The 19831-nt window shown below is 40.1% G+C and overlaps 1 protein-coding gene and 2 long non-coding RNA genes across 4 annotated transcripts in view; all 3 read right to left on the bottom strand.

The window, feature by feature from the left end:
• Positions 1–1741: 1741 nt before the first annotated feature.
• Positions 1742–4055, bottom strand: LOC120728300. Its single transcript, XM_040023097.1, has 4 exons — positions 3547–4055; positions 2518–2673; positions 2188–2283; positions 1742–2059 (listed from the first exon to the last, which is right to left on the bottom strand). Exons 1-4 carry the CDS (start codon positions 3910–3912, stop codon positions 1742–1744), a joined length of 936 nt encoding a protein of 311 aa, XP_039879031.1. The 5' UTR covers positions 3913–4055.
• Positions 4056–4106: 51 nt separating this feature from the next.
• On the bottom strand, positions 4107–10627 carry LOC120728295. 2 transcript variants are annotated; one of them, XR_005694692.1, is made up of 3 exons: positions 10537–10627; positions 8457–8508; positions 4107–4589 (listed from the first exon to the last, which is right to left on the bottom strand). It is a non-coding gene; the product is annotated as an uncharacterized LOC120728295 (long non-coding RNA). The 2 variants fall into 2 exon arrangements; XR_005694693.1 differs by lacking the exon at positions 4107–4589 and adding an exon at positions 7425–7712.
• A 1416-nt stretch (positions 10628–12043) lies between these two features.
• Positions 12044–19831, bottom strand: part of LOC120728296 — a 28169-nt gene continuing 20381 nt past the window's right edge. The window contains exons 2-3 of the long non-coding RNA XR_005694694.1: positions 12748–12759; positions 12044–12054 (exon numbers count right to left, since the gene is read on the bottom strand). This is a non-coding gene — a long non-coding RNA (uncharacterized LOC120728296). The remainder of the gene's footprint in view (positions 12055–12747; positions 12760–19831) is intronic.

The raw sequence follows: 19831 nt of genomic DNA, 5'->3' as shown, positions 1-19831 counted from the left end.
TGGAGTTAAGGGGGCAAAACAATCGCACGAGTGCTGCTGTTTGACTGAGGAAGAATAAAGTAGTCGTAGTAAGCCAATCACATGACCACTTAAAGACAAAGCAACAAGGTGATTTATAGCCTACCAGTTTAAAATTGTGTTGACAGGCCACGTAAAACCAGAGTCATGATAAACAATATATATACGGCGTTTTTTTCCTGAATAGTTTTGTCATGTTTAACATCTAAAGACTGCGCTAGCAAGACCTCTCTGCTCATGAGCAAAAAAATAAAAAAACAAAAAAAACAGCCCTTTCATGTTGGTGGAAAAACGCACCACGTGGACCAAACAAAAAATTATATGGCAACTTGACATTTGGTTGTTTAGGAAGAGTGACGCCGAGAGAGAGACAGACAGACAGCAGAAAAGAGAGAGAGAGAGAGAGAGAGAGTTTTGAGATGTGAGAGATTTGTGACATTTAGCGTGTTTGGAGTGTGTAGTTAATGTGTTGTCTTGTGTAGTTAGTGTTGTGGATAGTTTTGTGTTGTGTGTCAGAACAATGAGGCGACTGCTGTCTCCAGGTACACTGAAAAAAATGTTTTGTTCAATTTACTAAATTTTTTTATGACAAGTGGTTGCACGAAATAAATTTGTTTGAATCCAGAAATATTTTTTAAGTTAACAGAATTTAATTTAAGCGAGTAAAGCCAACATATATTTTTTAAGCTACTTTAACTTAACTGTTGTGGATACGACTTAGTCAAATAATATTAGTAATTCCAACTAAGGTTGTGTTAAGTGTACCAGAATAATTTGTTTCCTTTAAACTTATGTCCCTAAGTTATATTCAAATCAATAAAATTGTTAATTTCTCTCTATTTCAATTAAGTTAAGTTTACTTAAAAAATATTGCTTACCTTGATTTGTAGTTCTTTTTAATAACACCAATAATGAAAACTACAAAATTCTTTCACATCATTTATTAATGCAAAATTTGTTGCAAACAGAATAAGAATCCACATGTAAGGGAAATTGCTGTAATTTGTATAATACAAATTACAAAACTTTTGCCTATGAACTAATAGCTTTAAAAAGCTCTATTCAAATAAAACAGAAACAACAGACAAGAGAAATGTTAACCAATGTTTCTCTTCCTCTAACAAAGAATAAAACACTGCCAGCGGTATAAAGTATCACAATTACAAACTGATGCATCCACAAACTAACCAAAGTTTCAGACTTGCTGTTCTGCGATCCATATTTAGAAATTGCATTTTAATAAGGTAATTAGACTTAAAACTAAACTTGTGTTTTCCTTACTGCTTTCCATTCTAGTCCTTCCTTGAGGATTCTGAATGTTTTACATGTTTTCTGACCTAACATACTTGCTTCAAAACAATAGTCCTAAAGTGTTACCAGTGTGCTGCAGTGTGGTAATCATGCAATTATTATTATTTTTTATTTATTTATTTATTTTAATCAGGTGAGTTAACACTGATTATAGGGCAGCAGCTATCAAGGACCGGAATAAAGAAAAATTGCTTCGGTAAACTGAATAATTACAAAGTTGCTCTTCAAGCTACTCAAATGTACCAAACGTGAAACATTCATTATTGAAAGTGAAAATGTTCAATCAAAACATAACACAGAACGTGAGAACGAATGATGGTTATACAAATATTTCACTCCTATTCACAAGAGCACCAGTCATTGGTAATTTACATAACAAAATGTAAATGAATGTGTGGTTTTAGAAATCTTCCTATCCAGTAGCAATTTTGTTCTTCAGCCCAAGGACTTTGGGGGAGAGCTTTTCCCCATCCAATCCCATCAACACTTTCTGAATGAATGCATAATAGTGCCTCAGTTCCTTGGGGTAGGCTAGGTTTAGTGCATAGATTACTCCAAGCATCAATGCACAAGCTTGGGCCGGAGATCCAATGTTGTCCATGACTATCTCCCCTTCAACAAATATTCCAATGTCATCATAATGTCCATTTTGTCCATCCTCCTTGTTGATGACATAAATGCCCATGGTGTGCTTCTTTAGGCCTCTCTGGATGTCATCTCCTTCAATGTCCTAAACATTTAATAAAAAGGTAAAAGAAAAACAATTAACTCTACAATTAAATTCCAATCTAGTCGTTTGTGTGTGTGTGTAAATATCTAAGAAGTGTGTGTATAGATGACTTGCTAACAATGACTTACCAAGTACTCCCGAATAAGGCTTCCGTCCTCTTCACCAAGGTAGAGGCAAAGTGCCCTGAGAACTGCTTCCCTTTTCACTTTAACATCACTTTCAGCCTGTTTAAAGAGAGTTGCTGATTAAACCAATTTGGAAAAAAGAACAATGTCTGACATTCGCAATAAGTAAATTTTATCACAAGTCAGTTCAAACATAGTAAATAAAATTTATATATGAAAATTTCAAAATTTAGATTGCTTGGCCGGTCACCTAAAATGGCTTATTTGACTCACCAGTGACTTGCCACTTAAGACAAATTAAATCCAAATAGAATTTGCAATATTCAGATTTACCTCTTGCATGATCTGCAAGTGGTGGGCAAGTTTCTGCCCAGAAACACCGCCCTTCTTCTGGAAAACTGTCATCAGCTGAGGTGCAATTCTGTCTAACTGTGCCGCGAAGGTCGTCTCCAGTTGAAGTGTTGTAATACGCTGGAATTCAGCATTTACCTGTATCACACACACAGAGAAAAAAAAAAAAGAAGACTGGTGCTTAATCATTGGTATGGTTATTTTGTTATTTCTTCATTAAATGCTACAATGTAATTGTCATCACTTCATAAAACATGATTAGCATATGGGTTAGTATACAGTGCATGAAGGATGTTACTACTGTTAATCAAAGAAGAAATGAATGGCATCAGTCCATTTAGCGGGTTTAAAGGGTTTTAAAAAGCAGATATTTGTCCGTTTCAGGTGGTTGGCAACACATTTTCCTGTGCTCTTTGTCCGCTGGTGGGAGTGTCTCACCTGTGAGGTCAGCACCTCTTGGTGGTGAGAGGTCTTAGGGGTTTTAACTTGACCCATTTATTTTTTTATCTTATGAGCAACAAAGTTTGTTCATCACATTTTTAATTTACATTTGTTTAGCACATGCTTTTAACAATCTGAGGCTAACTAAAAACTAATAGCTAAATGAAAGGTTTTAGGTTAATTCACAATTGATAATCTGATTTCACTCTATTAATTATTGAGATGATTAATCAATCATTTCAATAATCAAACTCACTATAAAATAGTTTGGGCCCTATATGTAGTGCAAACTTACTTAAACAATCAAATATTTTTTATTTATAAGAAAAATCAAAAATTTATTTTATTCATGTTTCTACACTTTAAGTCACTTATGTTTTTCATACACAACTTGTATTTTAAGTGCTGCTCAAATAAATACTCTGTACGGTACACAGGTCAATCACTGTAAATGCCAGCCTCTTTATACCTATATTAGGGATCGTCTTAATCCAAGTGGCCCAGATTAATTAATGTATAACATAAGGAATTACTGAAAAGAACACTCAGCAAAAAAAAGCATGCCTTTACCTCATTAATCTGGAAAAGTGCAGGCCACCTAGCTTTAAACTCCCCAGCAGTTGGACTTCCCTGCACCACCTCTTGTCTACGGTAGGAAAATGTTCTTGACATCTTCTGTCTTACATCTGAGGCACCGTTTCTTCGTCTGATGTCGGTCAAAAGCTCAACCCTGATGTTTTCTAGACTGTCATCCGTTTCGCCAGCTGGGTGTAATGGACAAAAATTGACCTCAGCCTTTTTAGGTTTCTTAACATTTTTGGCTGGGAGGCAATCATCACTGGATTTGTTTTTCAAAGCATTTATAGTCACTTCAGGACAGCCAATGTTGCGCATCTTTGTCCTGTAATTAGCCATCTTATATTTCAGGCTAATCATCCAGCCATAGTAACCTGTGGCAGATGGCTCTCGCAGACAAGGAAATTTTTTGATCAGTGCCCCTGCAACTTCATCTATTTGGTAATTTTGAGGATAAGCAGTAAACTGAAAAATCGCCTCAGCTAGCGTCTCTAAGATGTCAGATTTAACACCTGGAGTAATCTTGAGCAGAGTTCCAGTTTCTCTGAAGGTCTCATTTCCACGCTGAAGTTGCACCTCTACATTGAATGAAAATCGAGGAATAGTAAACTCGCGAGGCCATGCACATGATCTCAGCTCACTGTCTGACTGTGGTAGAATTATGGTGCTGTCTGAGTTGGATGAAGACGATGAGAGACTGGAGTTTCTTTGAATACTTTCTGGACTTGCAGAGGAGTCAAGACTGCATGTGGGATACTGCTTTGACAAAGATGCACTTGTATCCAGATTTGCCATGTACACAAGTTTGATTGTACTTCGGTCTTGAATGTCTTGCATTTATGTTATGTTCATAAACTCATTATTGAAGTCAGGATCCATGAATTGAATACGAAAGTCTCTTTCAATTCCAAATGCTTGGCAAATTGTGCTCTGAAGATCAGTCAAAGTTCTTGGCATCCCAGATGGAACGTCAAGTCTCCTAAAATCATCATCTGCCACGATGACTCTCAACTTCAGCTGCTCTGCCATTCTTCAATCTGATTTTTAAAGACATTAGGAGAAAAAAAAAAAGTTAAAATACTTTGCATTGAATAATTTTATTAGGGAGCACAAGAGTGCAGAACTGCAACACAGGTTTTACGGGTAAAATGCAGTTTATTTAATTTTATTCTATAGCTTCCTACTGGGTTTTTTGCATACGTCAGCCACAATCCTCAAAAAGTGTCACTTTGCTTTTAGTGGTATGTGTTGCAATTCATCCTTTATCAAAATGTTTTGAGCATCATCAATGATGTTTTTTAAGACACATGACAACATGAGGCATGTTTGGCCAAAAGAACTCAAATGTAATGGAAAAAAAAATATTACCCTTGTGGGAAGTATCCAATCTTTATTAAAAATAAGCTAAACATTTGTGGTACCCCTCCTGTTGCCATGAAGATAACTGCAACTGAACACATGCAACTGAACACATGCAATTGAAGACAACATTTACTACCTTCTATATGAATGAATCTTTTAAGTATGACCATTCGCCGGCCTCCAATCCTGTAATCTGCCAAGGGGTACTGGTCTACCAAGGCACCAAGATCAACGAGGGAGATGTGTGATGTGGGAAAAAGTTCAAAACCTCTAAAATGCTCCCTATACCAGGCACCCATCTCTTTGACAATGAAGCTCAGGTTTTCCTCCACAACAACCATTTGGACAACTTCTGCAAATTCAGGCAATCCAGCAGAGGAGCCATAAACTACAATCATGCCAGGCCTGTAGTTTGTTCCATTCACAGAAGCATTCTTTGTGAGCTGAATATGGGTAATATCAGGGAATTTAATCTTCAAGTCTCGCTGTACATCATGATGCAGAATGTCAACAGAGACAGTAGAAACAGCTGAGACAGTTAGGCTCGGCCTTACAGTTGTGACAGACTCCAAGTGGTATGCCATCATGAACTGATGTTTCACTGCCAGTGACAGTAGCACATTTTTAAAGCACCGTGTGTGACGAACAACCTGTTTGAAAAAACTGTGCTTTGCCTCGAACCTCATGGTCCACATGCCAACAAGTGGCCCAAAGAATTTAATCATCTGTGGATAATGCTCCACAAAATGATGTTTTGGTAACAGCTTCAGTCCTGGAAACAGCTCTTTCAACCTACATCTGTGGTCAGAGACTCTAGACTCAAGGAAAGCAATTGATTGTTCTGTGTGTACTGGTGCAACAACTAGTTCAACAATGTCCTTTAGGTCCAAAATTACCTGCCAAGCTGTTTCATCTGGAGGTACCAAGTGTCCTACCAACAATGGAAGGAATCGTAAGAGACTCCAATTTTCATGAGCATTTCCTCCAATGCTTTTGTTCTGCATGAAAGTCCTGGGAATAGCATGAGGGCGATTACTCTTGTCTGCCCATTTGTAGGGAAATGTCAGAATGGACTCATTGAGGCTGTCAAGTGTAAAATATTTTTTCAAAATTAAGATATTTAGGCAGTATGCCAACTCAACTGGTAATATGCCCTCAAATATGTCATGTGCAATATCTGGAGGATATCCACTGCAAACACTGAAATGGGAGAGATGTGCAGAGAAAACACACCGTCTTTTAACACCGTGACATGGTTTTGCATTACTCTGTGCAGAACTTACATGCATTTCATGTGTCTCTTTGCTTCTCAGAGTAAACACACCTGAACTAACCTCTGTTTCTTGAATATCAGATCTTTTGGCCTCACAAAATCTGCAAAAGTATTCACCTGAAAAACTCTCAATAAATCCAGAAATACTGTGTGCTCCTAAATTATCTGCTATGACACACTGTATTGTGCCCCTGACAAATTCTCCAAGATGTGCAATAAAAATCCCTTGACTTTCCAAAGTAACAAGATCACTCAACAAGGGCTCTAGAATCTTTTCATATCCATATGTCTTTACATCTTCAGACTTGCAGAGTAAAGCCAGATAAATGGAAGTCAGTGATGAATGGCAAGCAGGTGGTAAATTGCTAAGAGTCCAATATATGGCACAGATTTTGTGCTTTTTACGGGAAGTGCCAAGTGGATTGCAAATCTCAAAATCGTCAATATACAAATTCAGTAAAACTCGCAATTCACCTGCTGATAAAAAACTGTTTTCTTTGAAAAACAACCCCTCCCTAAAAGACCTGTAAATCACTTCTTCCCCACTTTGTTCTGTTATGCGACTACCATCCAAAACCTTAGCAAGAAGGTGGCAATCACTGAAAAGCTGCTGTAAAACCTTTAAAACTGGAACATACTGAAATGTTCTTTTATTTTTTTCATCCAACACATACTCTACAGGCTCTACAACTTTAAAATTTTCCTTGTAGAAATTTTTGCGCTTAAAGGATGTTGCTAGGGGACAACCTTTACCTACCGATTTATACACAGGATTAGATGTACACAGTGCAGATGCAAGTTCTTCAATGACTGACTGGTCTATTTGCAAGCTGTGACTGTTCAATGTGTCTTGGATAACTTTTGCTGCCGTACACAAAGATGCTGTGCCCAACAAATACTGAAGTTCCTCCAAAAGTTCATCAACTGCAGCACTTGGAACGTGAAAAATATTTTCTAGTTTTAATAACACTGCCGCAAGTTTTAGCTGAACTACGTCTTCATGATCATTTGATGTCTCTAAATCAACAGGCTGTTCGTCACCCCACAATTCCTCAGCATTTGAAGCATCATGCTCTGCAGTTTCAGTTGCAAAAGATCCTCTGACAATATCCTCTTTGAAGTCTACCAGCGAGTGTAAACTGTGCTTGCGACTTTTGTGTGACTTAAAGGTACTGTAAATATTTGATTTGTAGTCACAACCTTTAAACATACATGTTACTGTCTCATTGTTTTTTAAATGACGGCTAATGTGCACAAAATATTCACGCTCTGTTCCTAATTCACTACAACAACATAACTGACAGGAAAAAGTTGTAAATTTGTCAGAGTGCTCTGGGGTATTGCTATGATTCCTTGACAAGTGTGTCAGAAGTGAATTCCAAGTCTTTAAAAGACATGGACACTCAGGATATAGGCACTTAATGTGATGGCCACGCCCAAAATGACTATGTTTCAGTCTATAGTGCTTAAGAAGTTCTGATCGTCTAGAAACTTCTGCACTGCAGTCTTTACACTTCCACATAAACTGGACATACAACAAAGAGAAAATTTGAAACAAAAACAAAAAACACACTTAGTACTTTACACAAAGAAAACTTTAGCCGTGGTTAACCTACAAGAATGGATGCATCTTAGAAGTATGCTTGTAGGCTGTATTATCTAGAGAATTCTTTTCCCAACTCTGTTCCTTGAGGATGCCCATCCTGCATATTTTTGATGTTTCTCTGCTTCAGTGCACCCTGACATATTAACTGTGTCAGTGACAGACTTGTGCACAACTTGAAGAAATTAGGCTAAACATTGGTTCAAATCAGTGTGGCGATGCAAGGAGGCATCTAAAAAAATGCAGAACAGAGGTCTTTGAGGAACAGGGTTGGGAAACACTGATCTAGAGTGCACCTAAAATCTGATCAGGTTAGAAAGCAATACCATAACAGTGCCAATTGAACAATCAAATAAAAGGAAAAAATAAAAACTAATATGTTACAGCCAGCAACTTTCATGTTCAACTTTAAATAATTTTCTCTAAAGGATGGGAACTGTTGGCAACACATGGAATCAGTGTTCTACGCCCTAGTCTTTATATAAAAAAAATAAAAAACTGTACAAAATATAGAGGCATCTTTTCTTAAACTATATTAATCATATGTAATAATTGATATTAATTAATATCAATATTAATAATCACAAGAACCCTTAAGATGAGATAGATAAACTTGTCAATGCAATACTGTCGTGATAAATATGTAAAGAATTTGCATGTACTTACCAAAATAACACAGTTTCCTTGAATAAACAATAACACATAAGGGGAAGAAAATCTGCCAGAAAAGGAACACAAATACAAAAAATTAAAATGAGGACTTTAGAAAGACAAACAATTACCATTTCCAAGCTACTTCATGATACTCCCTTGTAAAAAAACAAATCTTACTTGTGCCTCTGTAAAAACTACAGATGGCACGATACCACTTTTTTTTATGTCCGATACCGATATCATAACTTTGATTATCTGCCGATGCCGATGTGAATCCGATATAGTGTATTTTATAATAAATAAAACTGGGTTTTTTAAATAAATATTTTGCTGCATTTTGTATAAGTTCATACTCAGTTTAAAAAAAAACATTAAAACTATTCTGTTATACCTGTATGCAAAAAATACACTGCACCCAAAATATTTTATACTTCAGCAATACTGATCAACCTAAAAAACTTACACCATCCTCCTTATTCAGGTATTCTAAACAGTACATAGAAATATTAAACAACCTAACTAATAGGGCTGCCAACTCCCAGCAAAAATATTAGGAAACCACCCCCCACCCTCTGCCTCATAATGCTTAATTGACGTAATCTACTTTAATGCACAGAAACAATTATTTTCCTACAATAATTAGATTCAACATTTTTCTTCAATACAGTTGCAGACAGCGCAAATGGTACCTTCCCAAAGGAAAAAGTGCTATATGAACTACTATTACTAGGGTATATATTAGACTTAATATTTACTACATACAATAATGGATTTCTATACATTTAATCAGATCACCACTTTGCTTGTAAGATTTAGATAATTATTTATTAAAAGCTAGACATTTTAAATGAGAATAAGAAAGAAAATCATTTATGCCCCCCTTTCCTTGTTAATGCCCTCACCACATATACAAACTGATATCATGACCAGCAGCTATTACGGCTGTGCCTTCAGAAAACACAAGCGGATACTAGAAAGTAATATTAAAAAAATTCTAGCAACAGCTGATCAAGCTTAAAAGTGCTGCTGTTGTTTATCTGCCGTTTTCCACTTTCTAGCGCAAACTGGGCGATTAACAAACAAGAGGCAGGACTAGCGACAGAAAAGCCGATCAGCTGATAATCGATCAGTTTCATGATTGAAGTAGCAACAGGAGAGGGAGGGGGGAGAATGAGGGAAGAAGTTTTAGCTGTTCAGCATGAAGACACCGAATAACTCCAGCTTTGTGTCTTTTTTCATTCTAGCTGAAGTATAAAACAAATCGCTTCCTTTCCCCCTCAATACAAAACTCCGACAGCCAGTCCAGCTGTGGCTCCATACATCGGTTGTTAAGCTCAGCATGGAAATACTATGCAAACATACAGAGATGAACTTACACACTTGCTTTACTTCTCTGTGTTAGTTTTCTCTGAGATTAAATGCAGCGGTTTGGAAGCAGGTAGCGAGGCTTCAAATGCTAAACCAGACCGCTGACAGGTCTCGCACTCAACAGCTCTATCAAGTGAAGCAACTTCTTTTCTGAGTTAATTTCAGTCCTGACAAACCTCACTCTCAGTGCCTTTTGAGCTCACATTATTGACAACCACTGAGTTATTCTCCTCCACAGTTTTCAACCATTATTTGTTTCTGCACAAAAGACGTTGTGCAACGCCAATCCTACTTATTTATTTCCTACTGCACCCCTGACTGTGCAGGTGCGTTCAGAAGCCCCCTCCCCCGCCCGACTATTCCTTAATGCCAATGTTGTGGCGGGAGGGACGATTTCTCAATTTAAAACTGCAGGCGACTGTACAGTGAACTTTACAGCTAACTACAACAGAGAAATTGCCTCGTTCCATAATTTGTTAGTACAACGTGTGCCACCAGAACTAAGCTAAAAACATGACAATTTAACGTAGCAGTTTTAAATTACTCTTTTAATAGAGCAGTAGCTAATAGAGCACATAGCTAGCTTAGGTCAAATCACGACAAAGTTCAGAGGCGTACAACTACTTAGACTTCTTTCTCCATGTGCACACGTCTTAAACAGTCAACATGCTTTGACTGAGGTAAAAAAAATAAAAACAAAAACAACCGGAAAAGGTTTACTTACCAAAGCTAGTCCACCTTTACACGAAGTTGTGTGATTAACTTGAGCCCGCTTGCAGCACACAAAACGTCTGCTTTCAGTCCGCGCGCAAAATGGTGGCTTGTCCTAACGCATGCGCAAAATGGCCCAGCAGGAGGCTATGAAAAACATACTTAAGCATTTTGAGCTACATTTAATTAACTAAAATTAATTGGATTAAAACGCAGGGAATGTATTCTGGAGTTACTCGAATTATATATGTAGGCAGGAATTACTCATTTGAATTAAAAAGATATACCAAAATATAATATGCTATATCTAAAAGGAGCCAATATCACTTTTTTCAGTGTAGAAACAGGAGTAATACACCTGCTGCTGTCAGACCTGCAGGCTGTGATGTAAATAATGAGTTAATCCATGATTTTCTCCTTTATAGAGGACAGAAATAATTTTTTTGGAGTTGCTCAAATAATTTGTGTGGCATCTTATTGAATGCAGAACAGCTGATTGTTCTGTAAATAGTTTGAAATGGTTATTAAAAAAGGGGTAAAAGGTAAATTTATGCAAATAAATTTGTTGTTTGCAAAACTTGTGCATATGATTTTAAAATTGACAATTTATATTTGCTATTATTTAAAGTTATGAAATATGATTCATTAAAGATGTCTGTGGTTGTTACAGTAAAAAATGTAACTTTTTCTACTCTGATTTTATGTTTTTTGTCTGATCCTAGATCAATTGTGTTAATACAGTATGTCAAAATGACATATCTTATTCAGATATTCAGATATTTCTTAGTAATTTATATATATATATATATATATATATATATATATAGAGAGAGAGAGAGAGAGAGAGAGAGAGAGAGAGAGAGAGACGAAAACAGGGCCTTGTTGGAATGCTACTACGCAAGTAACCCCGGCGGAAGGGGCTACATGAATAGGATGACGGACCTATGGATTCCTCAATACCCAACATCCACAATGACGGCGAAACAACTAGTAGCTCAGTGTTCCAACATTCGAAAGAAGGGACTGCTCTCACAGCTAGAGATTGACGAGGTACAACACAAATGCTATGGCAAGGAGGAGTCAGGACGCCAGGTCAGGGGGGAGATATCATCACCCCCACCCGAGATTGGGTACATAGCCCCAAGTGCGATAGGAGAAGGATCGTTGAGTGCGAGAGGAACTGACCTGAAAAATAGGATCATGGCCAAGCTTGAAACCTGTATCCCCCGTAGCCGGTTACCAAGATTACGTGAAGTACCCTCAGAAGGTCTGCTAGATGATGTTAATGCAGCACTACGGGCAATACCTACAACCACGATTACCGACACTAACAAGCTGATCTACAATACGGCAGCAGTGATCAGTGAGATGCTTGGCTACAAGTTGAACAGCCACAAGGGGCAGTACTCTCCATGGAGAAGGAGGCTAGAGGGCAAGATCAAAGTAGCACGGAGGGAGGTTAGCCAACTAACGGAGTTGCAGAAAGGTGCGACAAAGAAGGTGCATAAGAAATACAGCAAGCTGTCCATACCTGAGGCCTTGGAAACTGCCAAGCAAAGACTCACAGCCTTAGCCAGCCGCTTGAGGAGGTACACCAGAGAGATAGAAGGCAGGAGAATAAACCAGCTGTTCTCCACAGAACCAGCAAAGGTGTACTCTCAGTGGCAAGGGAAACAATAATAAGAGAACAGCACCACCAAGGCTGGAGACGGAGCAATACTGGAAGAGCATATGGGAGAAGGACGCAACCCATAACGGCAATGCTCAGTGGCTAGTGGATCTGAGGGCAGACCACAGCGACCTCCCTGAACAGGGTCCAGTAACCATCACAGTGGCAGATATCCAAGAAAGGATCTCCAGTATGAAGAGTTGGACAGCACCAGGGCCCGACATGGTTCACGCCTACTGGCTAAAGAAGCTGACTGCACTCCACGAGCGTCTGGCAGCACAAATGAACCAGCTGCTAGTTAACGAGAGACACCCGGAATGGCTAACCGAAGGTCGGACGGTCCTGATCCCCAAGGACCCCAAGAAGGGACCGGTCCCCTCCAACTACCGACCAATAACCTGCCTCAGTACTACATGGAAGCTCCTGTCAGGCATCATATCGGCTAAGATGAACAGGCACATGGGTCAATACATGAGTGGGACACAGAAAGGAATTGGCAAGAATACCAGAGGCGCAAAACACCAGCTACTGGTAGACAGAACAGTCAGCCGAGACTGCAAGACCAGACTGACCAACCTGTGCACTGCCTGGATTGATTACAAGAAGGCCTATGACTCAATGCCCCACAGCTGGATACTGGAATGCCTAGAATTGTACAAGATCAATGGGACCCTAAGAGCCTTCATCAGGAACTCAATGGGGATGTGGCGTACAACACTAGAGGCCAACTCCAAGCCCATAGCACAAGTCACCATCAAGTGCGGGATCTACCAAGGAGATGCTCTGTCCCCACTGCTGTTCTGCATAGGCCTGAACCCCCTCAGTGAGATCATTAACAAGACTGGCTACGGATACCGACTACGGAACGGAGCAGTTGTCAGCCACCTCCTGTACATGGATGACATCAAGCTGTATGCCAAGAGTGAACGAGACATCGATTCACTGATCCACACTACCAGGCTATACAGCAATGACATTGGAATGTCGTTCGGACTGGAGAAGTGTAGTCGGATGGTAACAAAGAGAGGGAAGGTAGTCAGAACTGAGGGGATTGAACTACCAGAAGGCAACATTGCAGACATAGAGGACAGTTACAAGTACCTGGGGATCCCGCAGGCAAATGGGAACCATGAAGAGGCCGCTAGAAAGGCTGCAACCACCAAGTACCTGCAGAGGGTCAGGCAAGTCCTGAGGAGTCAGCTGAATGGTAAGAACAAGATCCGGGCCATCAACACGTACGCCCTGCCCGTGATCAGGTACCCTGCTGGGGTAATAGGCTGGCCAAAGGAGGAGATAGAAGCCACTGACATAAAGACAAGAAAGCTCCTTACCATGCATGGAGGGTTTCACCCCAAGTCCAGCACCCTGAGGCTGTACGCTAAGCGGAAGGAAGGGGGCCGGGGACTGGTGAGTGTCAGCACCACAGTCCAGGATGAGACAAGGAACATCCAAGAATACATTGGGAAGATAGCCCCAACTGACCGAGTGCTCAGTGAATACCTCAGGCAGCAGAAACCCAAGAAAGAGGAGGGAGACGAGGAACCATCATGGAAGGACAGGCCCCTGCACGGTATGTACCACCGGCAGATAGAGGAGGTGGCTGATATCCAGAAATCCTACCAGTGGCTGGACAAAGCTGGACTGAAAGACAGCACAGAGGCACTAATCATGGCAGCACAAGAACAAGCTCTGAGTACAAGATCCATAGAGGCTGGGGTCTATCACACCAGGCAAGACCCCAGGTGCAGGCTGTGTAAAGATGCCCCAGAGACAATCCAGCACATAACAGCAGGGTGCAAGATGCTAGCAGGCAAGGCATACATGGAACGCCACAACCAAGTGGCCGGCATAGTGTACAGGAACATCTGTGCCGAGTATAACCTGGAAGTCCCGAGGTCAAAATGGGAGATGCCCCCAAGGGTGGTGGAGAATGACCGAGCTAAGATCCTGTGGGACTTCCAGATACAGACGGACAAAATGGTGGTGGCTAACCAACCGGACATAGTGGTGGTAGACAAACAGAAGAAGACGGCCGTAGTGATCGATGTAGCGGTTCCGAATGACAGCAATATCAGGAAGAAGGAACACGAGAAGCTGGAGAAATACCAAGGGCTCAGAGAAGAGCTCGAGAGGATGTGGAGGGTGAAGGTAACGGTGGTCCCCGTGGTAATCGGAGCACTAGGTGCGGTGACTCCCAAGCTAGGCGAGTGGCTCCAGCAGATCCCGGGAATAACATCGGAGATCTCTGTCCAGAAGAGCGCAGTCCTGGGAACAGCTAAGATACTGCGCAGGACCCTCAAGCTCCCAGGCCTCTGGTAGAGGATATATATATATATATCCTCTATATATATATATATATATATATCCTCTATATATATATATATATATATATATATATATATATATATATATATATATATATATATATATATATATATATTCAACAATTTCTGGCAATTTCTACTAGGGTAAAAATTTTCTGGATCAGATTTGCTGTACAGGAGTAGCTGGTATCTAATTTATTGATAACAAACTGTGGAAACATCATCGTACTGTATCCATGTTAGTACATAAAGTCCAACATCTCCCTCTAGTGGCCACATATAAACATGTGTGAGGATGGTGTTAATGTAAATGTGAATCATAGTGTTCCAGTCAGTCATCAGTGTGTCTCTGCACAGCTGTAATTAAAATGTGTTCAGAGGGCCTCAGTGTCTGAATGGTTCCAGTTCAGCTCCATAACAGCAGCGTCCCTGGTTTGATTCCTGTGTTTCAGCTCATATCTGCCTCTCTCACTGAGGGGGACGTCCACTACATGGACATGGATTTGTTCATCAACCAAACTACAGATCACTGATGGCAGAGGACATCTGACTTATTTCTGATTGTTCTATCCTGCTGTGTGAATTGCCAAATGTCTGAGCAATCTCTTTGCATTAAAAGATACGTGTTTACAGTTTATATCTTGCATTTAGTTACCCACTGTGTTTGAACCAATAGAAAGCTGGTGCTCAGAGGAAGAGGGCGGGCTTTACTTGGTGTCAGTGACAGAAATGAAAAAAAGCTCAAATGAGTGAGAAGGACGATGAAGGAAACATCTGTGCTGTGTCTGCTCTGTAAGTAGAATCTCTGTGTTTGTTTGAATTCTTGTACTTTGACTGTCTGCTCTCCTGATAACTGATGATGGAGGAGAAGACATGAAAAACAAATCAGGCTGAATTCAAGTTCAAACACCACGAGGACCAACTGCAGGTCTGAACTGACTCTTTATCTTTGCTCAGGAGTCGAGGAAACACAGCAGGCAGTGAAAAGATCAAATCATTCACTCATTATATCAGCACAGCTGCACAGTGGACACATGACTTTACTGGGTTATTTAAATGCAGCTGATATTTTATATATACTCAGAGTCTGTGCTAGTCTGTGCTCATGATCACTGTGATCACAAACCTGGAGAACCCAAGAACCATTGTCTTATTTGGAAAATTATGAGCTACGCATTAAATGACTTATATAAGTTCACTGAGCACCAAAATATCCACTCTTTCAATATTAACCCTTTATTCCCTGATTTAGGATTTGGGTCAAATTTGACCCATTGGTCTTTAGGCATATCATTTTAAAAAATCACAATAACAAACACTGTCAATGTAAACTATTTTAAAGTTAGGTAAATAAATCAACCTCACAGCTACATTTAACAAGTTTTTTTTTCTTTATTTGTTGCATGTCAGAACTGGATTCAGTTTGAAACAAAAGAACACGAGGCACAGTTTTCACAGTCACTGCATATCAGTTTTGAGGTCATTGCACACAGTTCAATGATGGCAATGTTCCTTCTTGACTGGCCAATGGGCGATTTGGTCAAAACGAACATCTGCACTCTTTTAAACTCAAACAAATTTTTGTGGTGGTGGGGAGGAGAGGCCAGAAGTCGTTGGCCTACCCCGACTTCTTGCTGTTCCAACTTGAAACAAGCCTTCAGCAACCCTGAAACTTGCGAAGTTTGAGTACTTTCGATGTTGGGATTCCCTGGGCCTCACATTCACGCTGGTAAAGAAGCCATGCATTGATCACCGCAACAGACAAAAAATGCCAGAAAAGTACCATATACCAGCGACGAGTCCTGATGGGAAACTTACAGCGTGCAAGATGTGCATCCAGCATGTCAACTCCTCCCATGGAAGCGTTGTACTCCTTGATGATGTTTGGCTGATCAATGTTGGTGTACTCTTTTTTGGACTTGTCCCAGCGGCGGGCTTTTCCCAAAGGCTCTGGTCCAGCATATGTTGACATCAAAGTGACTGCTTTTGTGTCTTGCCATTTCAAACACACAGTATTGGTGTTGGACTCGATTCGATGATCGTATGATCCACGGCCTTTTTTGGACAGGTCTGTCATCAGGGTGCACTTTGACATGCGGTTTTTTCGAACAGTTCCTTTGTAGTAGATTCCAGTATTAGTAGTAGATTCTCTTCCAATAATTTCTCAATGAGGGGCATCGAAGTGAAAAAATTGTCATCAAAAATCAGGAAACGCACTTTCTCTGCAAGCGAGTCGCATAGCTTCACCATAATGTCTCCACCAACTCCCAACTGACTCTTCCCTTTTTGCTCATTGGCACCTCCTTTTCCTTGATATATATCAAAATTGTGCAGGAAGCCAGTGACACAGCAGCGCCCCCACACTTTGAATCCCCACGGATGTGGCTTCCCTTTGATGTACTGCCTTATGCCAACAAATTTTCCTTTGTATGGCACCATCATCTCATCAATGGACTGTTTTTGGCGAGGCGCAATAGTCAAACATTGTCTCCGAAAAGAATCCAAAAACGGTCTTAGTTTCCATAGTCGATCCTTTTTTACTTCTTCACTGGCCATTTCATTGTCTACAAATTGAATGACAGAGAGTTGCTGGCTGAATCGTTTACCACTCATTATGTCTGCCACAAGCCCATAACGAACTTCGTTTTCCCAGTACTGACGTACTCCAGACATTTGAACGAATCCCATCCTGAGATACAGTCCAAGAACTTGTTCTATCTCTTTTACTGAAGTGTCAACACATTTCCCATGCTTTTGAATACTGTATTGATTTGTGTGCTCAACAATATTTTCCAACATATCAAGGGAAACAAAGCGCCGAAAGTAAACCAGTGGCGTGTCTGTTGTGGCATCCTGGTACGACTCAACTTGTTCACCGAGAAAGTTCACATCAGGCAACTCAAAGCCTTTCTTTCGCCATTTATACGTTTTTGCGGCACGATTTGGCTCCATCTGTACGCTAGCAGTCTCAGCAAATGGCACATCTTCATCACTGGACGAGTGATTGGATGAGTCACTGTCTTCGGCAGAGGATTCACCACCATCACTTTCATGTGGTTGATACAATTCATCAGAATCGCTGTCGCTGTCCAGCTCAGGGCCAAAGTCACTATCATCAGCTTCGAGTTGATCCAATACTTGTTGCGCAGTGAACTTTCTCTGGTGCTTTCCCTGCCCTGAAAAGGGAGTATCCATACTCCCTGAAAACATATATTTACTTTATTAGTCTCTGACCCTGTACTACTTAGGTAACTTAGTAAAATGTATTATACAAATTAATTTATTTCGAGGCTTTTGTCAAATACAGGACTGTAACCATTCTCCATCTACAATGTCACTCGAAGAACCAAAGGGTCATTTTTGACCCGACAATTTTTAACCCATACACCCGGAGGGTCATTTTTGACCCATCGTTTTTTTAACTAGCTCAGAGTGACTAATTTTTACAAGAAGAACATAAAACATTTTTCTAGGCATTCTGCGACTTATTACAAAGTAGATTAACAAATAAAACACAATTTTACCAACGTTTGATTTGCAACGAAGACGATTTTTTGGGGGAAAGTTTCCAGCTCAACAAAACAGCATGTGGTCAGCCATTTTCTAACTGCCACACTTTTTTTCTTTGTACATTTTGAGCAGCAGCAATTAACAGTGGCCAAATTTGACCCCATGGGTTCTCTAGGGTTAAATGCTGCTTCTTAGATAAAAATTATGATGAGTTCAAACTGTCTGGATACATTTACATCTGTAACAAACATAGAAGAAAAGTCTGCTAGACATCTCCAAATCATAATAAAAAAAGCAAAGATTTATTTATCATATCTAACCGTACAGGTGTCACAGAGGTGCAGTGTTAGTGTCTGTGTAAGTTTCCTCCACAGTACAAGGACTTAGCTGGTAATTCTAAACTGGCTGTAGGTGTGACTGTTAGTCTGTGATGGATTGATGGCCTGTAGTTACTGTGTGACAGGGATGCCAAACTGATTTTACATCGAAAGTCTCATCACAAGTTACGAGTGTAACTGAACACTGTCAGTGTGAAGACTTTTAAATGTAATTACTGAGATATCTTACTATAAGATCTTTAGTGCAGCTTCAACAGCAAATCTCAGTTTTTCTACCTGACAAATGTGTGAAAATATAGAAGAAATGCAGGTAACTCAGTGCCCAGACTGTTCTGTATTGATATTACAAGACATTTTTGTTGATTGATGAAGATGTTTTATTTTTCTTGAGTAGGCAGTGAACAACAGGAAAAAAAATGTATTTAATTGATTATCTGTTAATTAAATACTTTGGAGTAGTATGAATGTCTTTGGTGACGTGTTTATCAGCAGGAAAAGTTGGAAAACAGTTCAATGTCGAAAGATTTGTCCTGCTTCACATTTTTCAAAGCTGTCAAGCAGGCCAGATGGTCACAGTTTGAGGACCTGTGCCAGAAGCACCTGCTGACAGCTGGGATAAGCTCAAACTCTCTCTCTGCCTCAAGTCAGATAGAATGGATAAAGAGATCTTCAGCCAAATATTTTTAAACTTGTTGCTGGCTTTAAATTGAAAATGAGCAGATATTTCAGAGAGTTGTTCTTTATGTTCACCTCAAACCAACCTGAGTGTCATTTCTCTTTAGTTCTGATCTCACTGCTGAGCTGCACAACAAACCAAGGTCAGTAACCTTCTTCTGTCACAGTTTAAACCTGAGGAACTCTGACAGGTTTTACACATTTGGATTAAAACTTTCAGTAAAGATCTCAAAGACGTGATCATCAGTTTTTAAATTTAACCCCCACAGCTCGTCTGACTGTGAGTCCCAGCAGCTCTCAGTTCTTTCAATATGACTTTGTGTCTCTGAGCTGTGAGGAGGACGACAGCTCTGCTGGATGGACTCTGAGGAGAAACACAAGCAAACAACAGAGGACTCAGTGTGGAGATGGGTGGGGAGAAGGTGCTGGTTCTTCCTGTAACATCACTGTTTTCCCTCATGACAGTGGAGTTTACTGGTGTGAGTCCAGAGAGGGTCCCATCAGTAACATGGTTAACCTGACAGTCACTGGTAAGCTGAGTGTGTGGAGTTAGTGTTGATGAAGCTGTGTGTAAATGGATGAAATGCTGTAGTTTGTCTCTGTGTTGAGGTGGATCAGTGATCCTGCAGAGTCCTGTCCTCCCTGTGATGGAGGGAGATGACGTCACTCTGCTCTGTAAAACAAAGACCACTCCCTCCAACCTCCCAGCTGCTTTCTATAAAGATGGCTCCCTCATCAGCAATGGGTCTTCAGTTAACATGACCATCCAGCATGTTTCCAGGTCTGATGAAG

The sequence above is a fragment of the Simochromis diagramma genome, unplaced genomic scaffold (genome assembly GCF_900408965.1).
Source record: "Simochromis diagramma unplaced genomic scaffold, fSimDia1.1 OVJJ01000341.1, whole genome shotgun sequence".
Lineage (NCBI taxonomy): Eukaryota > Metazoa > Chordata > Actinopteri > Cichliformes > Cichlidae > Simochromis > Simochromis diagramma.
Note: the sequence above shows the minus strand (reverse complement) of the source record. Positions and strands in the feature narration are given on the sequence as shown.